The 13,407-nt window shown below is 41.6% G+C and overlaps 1 protein-coding gene across 1 annotated transcript; it reads right to left on the bottom strand.

Annotated features, from left to right (window-relative positions):
- Window positions 1-7,866: 7,866 nt before the first annotated feature.
- Window positions 7,867-12,558, bottom strand: LOC100670113 (zinc finger protein 345-like). The gene is made up of 2 exons (XM_023542290.2): window positions 10,387-12,558; window positions 7,867-7,977 (listed from the first exon to the last, which is right to left on the bottom strand). The coding sequence occupies exons 1-2, from the start codon at window positions 12,556-12,558 to the stop codon at window positions 7,867-7,869; spliced, it is 2,283 nt and encodes a 760-aa protein (XP_023398058.2).
- Between the last annotated feature and the right edge of the window lie 849 nt (window positions 12,559-13,407).

The following is a 13,407-nucleotide window of genomic DNA, read 5'->3' as shown; positions in this document are numbered from 1 at the left end:
TATCTGTTTCCAAAGTACAATAATAGAACAGACACAAGGTTGAATTTTCCATCACAAGAGGGGCAAATTAGAGGGCAAGAAGGGATAAGGGGCAGCAAGTAAGTCCACAACCCAGCCCCCCAACATATATTATCACTCAAGGCTTCAAAATAATCCTCTGTTCTCTGAGAACATCCAGGCAATGACCCTGCATTCCAGAGTCTAGGTGTTGACCATGATCTTTGGATTCTGGGCGTAGGCCCTTGAATCCTGAGCTTGATCTTGGCCTTTGAAGTCCACTGAGATGGCAACACTGCTTCCTTGCCTTGGGTGGCCCCATTCTTCTAATCCCTCTGGCAGCCCCACCACCTCAAACCCAACAAGCCCTGTTCTGTTTTGTATGTGTGCTTTAGTTGAAAATTTACAGCTCAAGTTAGTTTCTCATACAAAAGTTTATACACACATTGTTATGTGACCCTAGTTGCTGTCCCTGTAATGTGACCACACATTTCTCCTTTCCACCCCGGATTTTCCGTGTCCATTCAAATAGCTCTTATCCCTTTCGCTGTCTCATCTCGCCTCTGGACAGGAGCTGCCCATTTAGTCTTGTGTATCTGCTTGAACTAAGAAGCACACTCTTCAAGAGTATCATTTTATGCGTTATAGTGCAGTCTATTCTACGTCTGAAGAGTTGGCTTTGGGAATGGTTTTAGTTCTGGGTGAACAGAGAGTCCGGGGGTCATGTTTTCAGGGGTTCCTCCTGTCTCAGTCAGACCACTAAGTCTGGTTTTTTACTAGAATTTGAGTTCTGCTGCCCGCATTCCTCCTGCTCTGTCAGGGACTCCCTATTGTGTTCCCTGTTAGGGCAGTCATTGGTGGTAGCTGTGCACCATCTAGTTCTTCTGGTCTCAGGGTGAAGGACCCTCTGGTTTATGTGGACCTTTCTGTCTCAGCACTACACATTTCTTCAAAACCCTTGGCTCGTCAGCATGCTGGGTGCTCTTCCTGACCCTTTGACTGTGCTGGTACTTTCTGTGCAGTGATTGAAATCCCACGCTATTTCTGTGAGCTCACCAAAGTCCTCAAGCTTGCCTACTCCAACACCTTCATCAATAACCTTGTGTTATATATTGTGACAGACATCATGGTTTTTCTTCCTCTTGCTCGGATCCTTTTCATATATGCAGAAACTGCGTATTATTACTGAGCATCTGAAGAAAGGAAGGGAAGTGACTTAGTTACCTAGAGTTGCTGTAACAGAAATACCAGAAGTGGGTGGCTTTACCAAATTTGTTTTCTCACAGTTTAGGAGGCTAGAAGCCTAAATTCAGGGTGCTGCCTCTAGGGAAATGCTATCTCTTTCTGTGGGCTTCGGGGGAAAGTCCTTGTCTCAGGTCATGTATCTCTGTTCCTTGATGATCTTCACGTGATGTGGCATCTGTTTCCCTCGATCTCTGCATGTTCATTAGGTTCCTTGCTTAAAATTTCTCTTTTTGTACCTCAAAACAGATTGACTTAAGCAAGTAGGATTTCTGAGATTACAAAAATGATTCATACTATCTTCGCTAATACTGTCTCCTTAACATAAGAAAACCCACTCCCAGATGGAATTATAACCACAGGGATAGGGTTTAGGATTTACAACACAGATTTCTGGGGGACACAATTCAATACATAACATTTCACTTTTTGACTTCCCCCAAATTCATGTCCTCACCACATGCAAAAAACATTCACCATGTCACACCATCCTAAATGTCTTAAATCAACTCCAAGCCCAAAATCTCATCTTCTGAGTACTGAAAATCAAAGATGTGTCAAAATTCCTTTGCATCTGTAAACCTGTGAAACCTAGACTACAAGTTACCTGTTTCCAAAGTACAATGGTGGAATAGGCACAAGGTAAACATTTCCATTTCAAATGGGAGAAATTGGAGGGAAAGAAGGGATAATGGGCACCAACCAATTCCAAAACCCAGCAAGACAAATTTCATTAGTTTTCAAGGGTTGAAACTGATCCTCTGTTCCCTGAGAGCATCTGGGCAATGTTCCCACCCTCCAGAGCGTGGGTGTTGGCCATGCTTTCTGGATTCTGGTTGGAGGTCTCTCGGCTTCGGGTTTCACACCTAACTTCCAAGGCCACTGGGTTCGCAACGCTGCTCCCTTGGCTTTAGGTGCCCCTATCCTACTAGTCCACCTTAGTGGCGACTATTTCCCCTCCACCCGGGCAGACACCATTCTCCTGCCCCTTGAGCATGGCAACCCCACTCTCTCAGCTTTGAGCAGCAGACCAATCCTCTTGGCACAACTGAATGGCAGCCCCACATGCCAAAACCGAGTTGGTGGAGATTTAAGTCTTTGAAACCTAGGAGGGTGTGTCTACACCCTTTGGAACCCAAGAGTTCTTGGTCCAACCCTTTGACAATCAGTCAGCCCTGGTTCTGCTGTTCCTTCCAACTATTCTACTGATCTCAGAGCAGCCGCAGGGATTATTCTTCTTTTGGAGGACAACAGATGTACTTCCTCTACCCACTTACTTGCCTGTAGACTTCCAAGAGGCAGAGGGCTTTCCTTTTGCAGCCACATCCTTGACAAACACTCTAGGACACGTGTCCTTAGTTTGTTCAACAGAATTTTCCAAACCTTTAAGTTCTGTTTTCATGTTGCACAGTTCACTTTTAAGTCCATCTCTTTCCTCTTGCATTTTACTATTAGCAGTAAAAAGAAACCATGTGACATCTTTAAGACCTTGCTGAGAAATCCCCTCACCCTTATATCCCAGGTCATCAGTTATAAGGTCTGCCTCCCACAAAACATTTGGACATAATTCAGGCAAGCTATTTGACATTGCCTAAAAAGAATTAGTCCTCCTCCATCGTCCAATCACATGATCTCCTTTTAAAGCCCCAGCAGAAGCACATTTAATGTCCACATGTCTAGCAACATTCTGTTGATGGCACCAAACGTACTCTTTAAAATGATAGAGAATTTTCTATGTCTCACCTCACTTCTTTCTGAGCCCTCACCAGAATGGCTTTTGATGTCCATAATTTTACCGACCTAGGCTTTGATTATTACGCACATTAAAACTCTTCGAGGCTTTTCCTATTGCCCAATTCGAAAACCACTTCCACATTTTAGATATTTTTAGAGCAGCATCCCACTGTCCCATAACAAATTCTTAGTTGCCTAGTGTTGATAAAACAGAAATAACACATGTGGGTGGGTGTAACAAACAAAGTTATTTTCTCAACAGTTTAGGGAGCTGGAAGTTCAAATTCAGGGCACCAGCTCTAGGGAAGGCTTCCTTTCTCTGTGGCCTCTAAGGGAAGGTCCTTGTCTCTTCTCAGCTTCTGATCTCAGTTTCTTGCTTATCTTCATGTGGTGTGGCATCTGTCTTCCCCATTTCTGGTTGCCTGCTTGGTTGCTTGCTCAATCAGATTTTCTTTACATCTCAAAAGAGATTGACTTAAGACATACCTTGCGCTGATATTGCCTCATTAGCATAATGAAGAAACCACACTCCCAAATACTACTATATCCACAAGTATAGGGATTAAGGTTTATAACACATATTTTGGGGGATACAAATTCGATCCGTAACAGGAAGTATAAAGCATTTTCTCCTGTGGGTCTCACCTCTCGTTTGTCTCCTCGTTCTACGAAGCCTGCCTGCTTATGTCTGTGTGTTCTACATCCACATCACTTGTGCAGGGGTCTTTGCCGTTCTGTACACGGCGGTCGCCTCCATGACAAAGCCCTTCATCTACAACTTGGTGAACAGGCATAAAGGGAGCCCTGCAGACGCTTCTCTACAGTGAGTTTTCCTGCCAGAGACATCGCTAATGTCCTGTGCTGGACACATGTGTCCATGGGTGATGGAACAGTACAGTTAATAGTGTGAACTCCTAGGTTTTCCTTTCCTGGCTTGAAAATCTTGATGCCACCTTAATAGAAGGTGGTTTTGAGAAATATGTTTACCTTCGCTGTGCCTCAGTTTCCTCATCTGTGAGAGGCTATGAAAACATGTGCCACGTGGTTGATATGAGGATTAAATGAGCTAATATGGTAAATCACCAGCACAAGAATTACCATGTGAAGTTTCAAGTAGATGTTGGCTTTTGTCATGTAAAAGGGAATTTTGATGTTTCCCTGGATTTTGTCCCATACTGTTAGGTCGTTTTTTGTCCATGTGGAACAGCTTCCACCAGGGCTGCATACTCCACGATGCATGTAGAATGTTCAGCAGCCTACTTGACCTCTAAAACACTAGAGTGTATTAGCACGTGCCTCCCTCGCAGTGTTTCCAAATATTGCCAGATATCCTGAGGTGGAAAATAATCCCCAGCTGAGAATAACTAATGTAAGGGGAATGTCTCCAAAACACAAAGAAAACATTTAAAAAGGCTCTAAGGAAATAAATGGGGACTATATCCATGTCCCATTTGGGAATCTTGGGAAATAGGATTAGGGACTGGACTTGCGTTAAAATAGTAACAGGGATGGAGTCTTTCAATTGTCCTAGATTCGTATTTTCTACAATTCACTTCCCTTTTTTTTTTTTCTTTTAATGTGCCTTTCTAATCTTTATCTGAACAGTGAACCTCAGGAGTGACTTCAGTACTGAGTTAAAAGGCTGTCTGGGGGCCATACTCTCGGGGTTTCTCAGTCTCTGTCATACGAGTAAGTCTGGTCTTCTCTTGTCAGTTTGGATTTTGTTCTACTTTTTCCTCCAGCTCTGTCTCGGATCCTCTATCGTGATCCCTGTCAGAGCAGTCGGTGTGGATAGCAGGGCCCCACCTGGTTGTGCTGGACTGTCTGGTGGAGGCTGTGGTTGTTGTTCATTAGTGCTTTGAGCTAATTTTTACCTTGTGACTGTGGTGTTCTGCATTATTCCTTGGTCCAGACAAGGTGAGAAAAGTGGAGTATCTTAGATGGCTGCTCACGAGCTTTTAAGACCACAGATGCTACTCGCCAAAGTAGGATGCAGAACATTTTCCTTATAAAGTATGTTATGCCAATTGATCTAGATATTAATGAGTCAATGGTCCCCAGCCCTCAACCCAGTAATATGATCCCTCAGGGATTTTGGATTTGTCTGTGAAGTTTCCATGACCTTGGCTTGATCAAGCTCTGCTGACTTCCCCAGTATTGCGTAGTGCCTTAGCCTTCATCAAAGCTACCTCTTAACTATTCACTAGTGTTTTTCTCTCCTTCCTCGCCCTTTCCTTGTAACCATCAGAGATCGTTTCTGTGTTTAAAACTTCCTATGAGTTTTTGTAATAGTGGTCTCATGAAGTATTCGTCCTTTTGTGATTGACCCATTACACTCATTAAAATGCCCTCCCAACTCATCCGTGTTGTGAGATGTTTCCCAGATTCATCATTCTTCATTATATTTGCATAGTATTCCATTGTGTTCAGGTACCATAGGTTGTTTACCCATTGTCATGGATTGAATTGATTCCCCCCCCCCAAATATCTCTCAATTTCGATAGGTCATCATTCCCTTGTATGATTGTCTACCATTTTATCTTCAGATTTCTCTATGTGTTGTAAATCCTATCAATATGATGTAAGAAGCTGAATTAGCGGCAGTTATATTGATGAGGTCTACAAGCCTAAGTAGTGTCTTAAGGCGATCTCTTCTGACATATAAAAGAGAGAAACCATCAGAGAGACATGGGGACCTCATACCGCCAAGAAAGCAGCGCCAGCAGCAGTGTGTGTCCTTTGGACCTGAGGTTCCTGCACTGGGATGCTCCCAGACCAAGGGAAGACTGATGACAAGGAACTTCCTCCAGAGCCAGCACGGACAGAAAGTCTTCCCTTGGAGATGACAGTGCCTTGAATTCAGACTTCTAGCCTTCTGGACTGTGAGAGAATAAAATTTCTCTTTCTTAAAACCATCCACTTTCAGCATTTCTGTTATAGCAGTACTAGATGACTAAGACATCCATTCACCTGTCGATGGGCACTTAGGTTGTTTCCATCTTTTTGCTATTGTAGATAATGCTGCAGTGAACTTGGGTATGGGTATGTCTATTTGTGTGATGATTCTTATTTCTCTAGGGTATATTCCTAAGAGTGGCATTACTGAATCCTATGATATTTCTACTTCTAGCTTTTTATGGAAGCACCAAATCGTCTTCCAAAATGGTTGTACCACTTTACATTCTCACCAGCAGTGCATAAGAGTTCCAAACTCCTTTGTCTTTGTCATCTAGTGCTGCTATAACAGAGATACCACAAGTGGATGGCTTTAACAAAGAGAAATTTATTTCTTCACAGTAAAGTAGGCTAAAAGTCCAAATTTGAGACGTTGGCTCCAGGGAAAGGCTTTTACTGTCAGCCTTCTCCTCAGTCTACCCCAGGATTGGGAGCTTCTCTGAGCAGGGACCCTGGGTCCAAAGGACGTGCTCTACTCCCGGCACTGCTTAGCGGTATGAGATTCCCCTGTCTCTACTTACTTTTTTTTCCTTTTGTCTCTCATGAAAGGTGGTGCATGCCACACTCCAGGGAAACTCCCTTTTCATTGGATCAGGGAGGTGACCTGGTAAGGGTGTTACATCCCACGCTAATCCTCTTTAACATAAAACTACAATCACAAAATGGAGGACAACCACAGAATACTAGGAATCATGTCTTAAACAAGTTAATACATTTCCGGGAGACATAATTCAACCCATGACATCCCTTCAACCTCTCCAGCATTGATTTTTGTGTTTTTATTTTTGTTGTTGTTATGTGCCAATAACGTTGGAGTGAGAAGGTAGCTCATAGTTTTCCTTAATTTATTGTGGTTTAGGTGAAAGTTTACAATTCAAGTCAGTCTCTCATACAAAAAGCTGTGCACACCTTGCTATGCAGTCCCAGCTGCTCTCCCTTTGAGACAGCGCATTCCTCCTCTCCACCCTGCATTCCCCGTGTCCATTCAGCCAGCTCCTGTCCCCCTCTTCCTTCTCATCTCGCCACCACACAGGAGTTGCCCACATAATCCTACGTGTCTCCTTGAGCCATGACGTTCACTTCTCAGCAGCATCATTGTCTTATAGTCTAGGCCAATCCTTGCCTGTAGAGTTGGTTTCATGAAAGGTTCCAATCTTGGGCTATCAAAGGGTATGGGGACCATGGCTGTCAGGTCCCTCGGTCTCAGGCAAACCATTAAGCCTCGGCTTTTTATGAGAATTTAAGATCTGCATCCCACTATTGTCCTGCTCCATCAGGGATTCTCTGTTGTGTTCTCTCAGGGCAATGATCACCAGCAGCCGGGCACCATCTAGTTCTTTGAGTCTCAGGCTGGTGGAGTCTCTGGTTTATGTGGCCCTGTTTCTTGGGCTTATATTTCTCTTGAGTCTTTGGTGTTCTTCATTCTCCTTTGCTCCATGTGGGTTCAGACCAAGTGATGCATCTTAGATGGCCACTTGGTAGCGTTTAAAACCCCAGAGGCCTCTCACCAAAGTGGAACACAGACTGTTTTCTTAATACATTTTGTTAATGCAATTGATCTACATGTCCCTTGCAACCCTGGTCTCCAAACACCTGTCCCTCCTACTCTGGCCTTTGAAGCTTTTGGTTGTATTTAGGAAATTTCTTTTGGTTTACTTCACTTGTACTTCCCGTCGCCTACATTTTTGTCTGCTCCCTACTTAGTGAATACCCCTCTCTTCCTGCCTCATTTTGGTTTTGATTTGCATTTCTTTAATGGCTAGTGATGGTGAGCATTTTCTCAATCCTCTGTTCGCTGACCCACATTACCATTATTAATGAAATTCTGCAGCTTTGGAAGTTGTCAGAAATGAAATAGAACTCATAAAGATCAATATCCTAGGCATTACTGAGGTGAAATGGACTGGTATGGGCAATTTCAGAGATTCATATGAGCAACTATGCCAGGAATGACAAATTGAAGAGGAATGGAATCGCATTCATCACCAAAAAGAACATTTCAAGATCCTGAATTACAACGTTGTCAATGACACCATAATATCCATATGCCTACAAGGAAGAAGAGTTAATACCAACATTATTCAAATTTATGCATCAACGACTAATGCCACAGAGGAAGAAATTGAATATTTATTCAACCACAAAGAGAAATGAAGTTCTGGTACATGCAAGTTGATGGATGAACCTTGAACACATATTATGACGAGTGAAATAAGCCAGACACTAAAGGACGAATTTCATACAATTCTGTTTATGTGAAATGCCCAGAACTGGCAAAAGCAGAGAGAACAGTTTATTATTAGTTACCGGGGGCTGGAGGGAGTGGAAATCGGGACTTATTGCTTGTTGGGTACAGAGTTTCTGTTTGGGGTGATGAAAAAAAACTTTTCTTATTCTTTAGGTGAAACATTACACCTCAAGTAAGTTTCGTATTAAGAAATTTATATACATATTGTTTTGTGGCATTAGTTGGAATCCCCTGGGTTCGCTGTGTCCATTTGACCAATTTCCCTGTCCCTTCCTGCCTTCTTATCCTGCTTTTGGGCAGGAGCTACCTATTTGGTCTTATAAATCTAATTGAACTAAGAAGCACATTCCTCATGCTTATTACTTTTGGTTTTACACTCCTGTCTAATCTGTGTCTGATGAGCGCGCTTGGAGAATGGTTTCAGTTAGCGGTTCACAGTGTGTCCGGAGGCCATAGTTTTGGGGGGTCCTCCAGTCTCTGTAAGACCATGAAATCTGCTCAAACATGAATCTGAGCTCTGTTCTACATTTTTATCTTGTTTTGTCAGAGACTGTGTTGTGTTCCCTGGTAGGACAGTCATTGCTGGCAGCCAGGCACCATCTAGTTGTTCTGGTCTCAGGCTGGTGCAGTCTCTGGTTCATGTACTCCTTTAGTACTTTGGGCTAATATTTTCTGTGTGTGTTTGGTTTTCTGCATTCTCCTTTGTTCCAAATGGGATGGGATGAAGAAGTTTTGAATTAGGGTTGATGGTTGCACAACATTGTGAAAGTAACTAATGAATTTGTACACTTCAGATGGTTAAAATGGCAAAATTTATTTTTACATGCATTTTACAATAGTTTTTAAATTCAGTTATAAGAAACAAAAACAAATGATGTCTACTTAGTTCATACGAAAAAGATATAAGAAACTTCAATAGATTCTGCAGCCCCTGTTATAAAAACAAAACAAAAATGGGATTCCATATTTTTCATAGTTTTGAAATTCACTTTGTTTTCAGAGACATGAGTATTTACTGAAAAATTGTGCATCAAGTACAGACTCCCCATGCATCCCACCTACACCCAGTGTTTCTCCTATTGTTAACATGTTGCATTCCTGCGGTGTGGGATACGTTTCTAACAACGGGCACATCAATAGTGAGACGTGGTTTTCAACTAAAATACATAGACTTCATCAGAGTTCACTCTTTGTGTTTATACTCCTATAGGTTTTGACAAATGCATACTGTCATCAGTCCATCATTACATATCTTACAGAATAGTTACACAGTTGTAAAAATTCCCTGGGCTCCACCTATTCGTTCCTCCTCCCTCTCCCCAAACCCCTGGCAATCAATGATCTTTGTACTGCCTCTACACTTCATACTTTTCCAGAATGTCATAGGCTTGGGATCACACAGGATGTAGCTTTTCTAGACCGGCTTCTTTCACTTAGTGTGGATTTGAGATTCTTCCATAACTTTTCCTACCTTGATAGCTTAATTATTTTCATGACAGTAATACACCATTGTATGGATGTCTCACCATTTTTTTTCAGATTTACCTATTCAATGACATTTTGGGTGCTTTCAATTATTGTAATTATGAAGAAAGCTGCTATAAACATTTGTGAGCAGGTTTTTATATGGATATATGTTTTTAACTCATGTGGGTAAATACCTAGGAGTATTACTGCTAGCTCAGAATGGGAGGCCTGTGTTTAGATTTCGAAGAAACTGTCAGCTTGTATTCCAAAGTGGAATTTCCATGGAATACCTTTTTTTTCAAAAAACACTCTTAAACCAAATACAAGAAGAGTGTATTTCATTGTATACAAAATAACATCTCTAAAAATATTAACAAATATAAAACCACATTTGCTCCTGGGTATTCCCTACAGGCTTATTTGTTATAGTCAAAGACTTTCCGAAAGGTAAATTTTAGCTTGGACTGAGAAAGTAACAAACACTGGTGAGGACGACCCCATAGTGAAAATGAAACTTTCATAGGCAGAAAGGATTTCTAATGACTCCTTCTTAGAGGTAGTACTGCTTTGTTACACACTGAGAAACGTTGTTCTTTTATCACTGACTTTCAGAAATTTGCTGTTTGAAATTATAGAATTAAGGATGAAACGCCCCCCTTTTGACAGAGTAGTCTCTCCACAGTGAGATCTTATATGTGATGTGAGGTGTGATGAACAAGGATAGGCTTTCTCACGCTCCTTACATTCGTAAGTCCTCCACTATGAGTTTTTATATGTCTTCTGAGGGAAGAGCAATCACAAAAGGACTTCCCACATTCTTTACATTGATATGGCCTCTCTCCAGTATGAATTCTTCTATGTGTCATGAGGCCTGAGGACTGCCTAAAGGCTTTCCCACATTGCTTACATTCATAAGGCTTCTCTCCACTGTGAGTTCTTATATGTGAAGTCAAGTTAGAAGAATACCTAAATGTTTTCCCACATTCCTTACATTCATAAGGCCTGACACCAGTATGAGTTCTCATATGTGAAGCAATTACTGAAGAGTAATTAAAGGCTTTCCCACATTTCTGACATTCATAAGGTCTCTGTCCATTGTGAGTTCTGATATGTGTAGTAAGGGATGAAGCCTGACTATAGGCTTTCCCACATTCTGTACATTTATATGGCTTGTCTCCACTGTGAGTTCTTCTATGATTAGTGAGATGTGAGGAACACTTAAAGGCTTTTCCACATTCCTTACATTCATAAGGCCTTTCTGCACTGTGAATCCTTCTATGTACAATGAGGTTTGAGGATTGCCTAAAGACTTTCCCACATTCCTTACATTCATAAGGCCTCTCTCCACTGTGAGTTCTTATATGTGAAGTGAAGTTAGAAGAATATCTAAACGTTTTCCCACATTCCTTACATTCATAAGGCCTGACACCATTATGAGCTCTCCTATGTGAAGCCATCGCTGAAGAATAACTAAAGGCTTTCCCACATTCCTTGCATTGGTATGGCCTCTCGCCAGTATGAATTCTTCTATGTGTCATGAGGCCTGAGGACTGCCTAAAGACTTTCCCACACTGCTTACATTCATAAGGCTTCTCTCCAGTGTGAATTTTTATATGTGTAGTGAGGGTTGAGAGCTGACGAAAGGCTTTCCCACATTCCTTACATTCATAAGGCCTCTGCCCATTGTGAGTTCTTATATGGTTAGTGAGGTTTCCTGAGTGACGAAAGGCTTTCCCACATTCCTCACATTCATAAGGCCTCTCTCCACTGTGAGTTCGCATATGCGAGGTGAGGTGTGAGGGCTCTCTAAAGGCTTTCCCACATTCCTTACATTCATATGGCCTCTCTCCAGTATGAATTCTTCTATGTGTCATGAGGACTGAGGACTTCCTAAAGGCTTTTCCACATTGCTTACATTCATAAGGCTTCTCTCCACTGTGAGTTCTTACATGTGAAGTGAAGTTAGAAGAATACTTAAATGTTTTCCTACATTCCTTACATTCATAAGGTCTGACACCAGTATGAGTTCTCATATGTGAAGCAATTCCTGAAGAATAACTAAAGGCTTTCCCACATTTCTTACATTCATAAGGCCTCTGTCCGTTGTGAGTTCTTATATGTGTAATAAGGGATGAAGCCTGACTAAAGGCTTTCCCACATTCTGTACATTTATATGGCTTGTCTCCACGGTGAGTTCTTCTATGATTAGTGAGATGTGAGGAACACTTAAAGTCTTTTCCATATTCCTTACATTCATAAGGTCTTTCTCCACTGTGAATCCTTCTATGTACAGTGATTTTTGAGGATTGTCTAACGTCTTTCCCACAATCATTACATTCATAAGGCCTCTCTCCAGTGTGAGTGCCTAAATGTGCAGTGAGGGCTGAGGAAAAATTAAAGGCTTTCCTAAATTCCCTACATTCATAAGGCTTATCTCTGTTATACAAAGGGAGGGATAAAGGGTCACTAGAAGAACTTTCTTTACATTCACCCTTATGACCTCTCACATGTGTCCAAAAGGACGAGAAACTACAGAAATCTTTCCCATACTCATTACATTTATACTGATTGTCACTAATGAGTGTTGTCACAGGACTCTTAAGAGTTGAGATACAAATGAAATCCTTCCCACATACCTCACACTTATGGGGTTTCTTCCCACTAAGAGATCTCATAGGAGTGGCACCACCACAGGCTTCTCTAAATGCCATAAACTGACAGGTATGGTGGTTATGTGATGAGGGATCCATAATGGCTTTTTCACAGTCAGAGCATTCAAAAGGATTTACTTCTGGAGGATTTCTTTTCTGCACGGTAAGATTTGGAATCCAGCTGAAGGTTTTCCCACACGGATTGTCTTCCTTACTTTCACGGAGGTTTTCCACTGTATGAATTCTGTTAAAAACAGGCAACATGTTGTTGGAAATCAATTATTTCCACTTCAACATTACCTAACAAAGCGAACATGCAGTTTATTGCTTGACTTCTCTCCTGTTTCATAGTTCAAATCATCTAGCAGAAATAATACAATAATTGTCACTGTTTTTCTAAAATATGAGGCTTTCTGATGATTGTGTTTAAGTGAAATATGTTTCAAATACTCAATGTGTGACACACATTTATGAAAAGATTGTGAAAATTCTCTGAACAAGTAAGTTTTCAGCAAAGTTTATACATACACAATATACGTACATATATATATATATTTATAAGCACATATCAGGGCTTCAAACTGGTTTGTATTGCTTCAACAATTGCCAATGTAAATAACGGCAGTGTTCGCGTTGGGTACCGGTTGCCCATCGGATTTCAACCTGTGTTGGGAACAAACCACAGAGCCCTGAACAAAGATGGCAGCCAATCTCACAGCTTTCAATGTGCATTGCTCCCCACAGTACTGTCGATAATCCGATCTGCATGAATTCGAAAAAGTTTCAGGAACCTGCTGCAGAACACTCAACAACAGGACTGTGACGAGCAACACACATTCAAAGCAGTGTAGTGGGACACCATCTTTGTGCAGGGCACTGCCAGCTGTTCTCTGCTCACGTCAAAATCCAACAGGCAACAAGTTTGGTGGCTATGCATCCTTCTTTATGTTTGCAATTATTGAACTGTTCTGAAACAGTTGGAAGCCTTGGTATAGACACATCAGCATATGAATGTGTATTTTAATGTCATCACAACTTAGGATTTTCTCCAGAAGCACCGTTTTCTCTTCTTTCAATGAAACTCACCTCAAACGTCTCTCTTGGTTTTTATGA

This window comes from Loxodonta africana, chromosome Y (genome assembly GCF_030014295.1).
Source record: "Loxodonta africana isolate mLoxAfr1 chromosome Y, mLoxAfr1.hap2, whole genome shotgun sequence".
NCBI classification, from domain to species: domain Eukaryota; kingdom Metazoa; phylum Chordata; class Mammalia; order Proboscidea; family Elephantidae; genus Loxodonta; species Loxodonta africana.
Note: the sequence above shows the minus strand (reverse complement) of the source record. Positions and strands in the feature narration are given on the sequence as shown.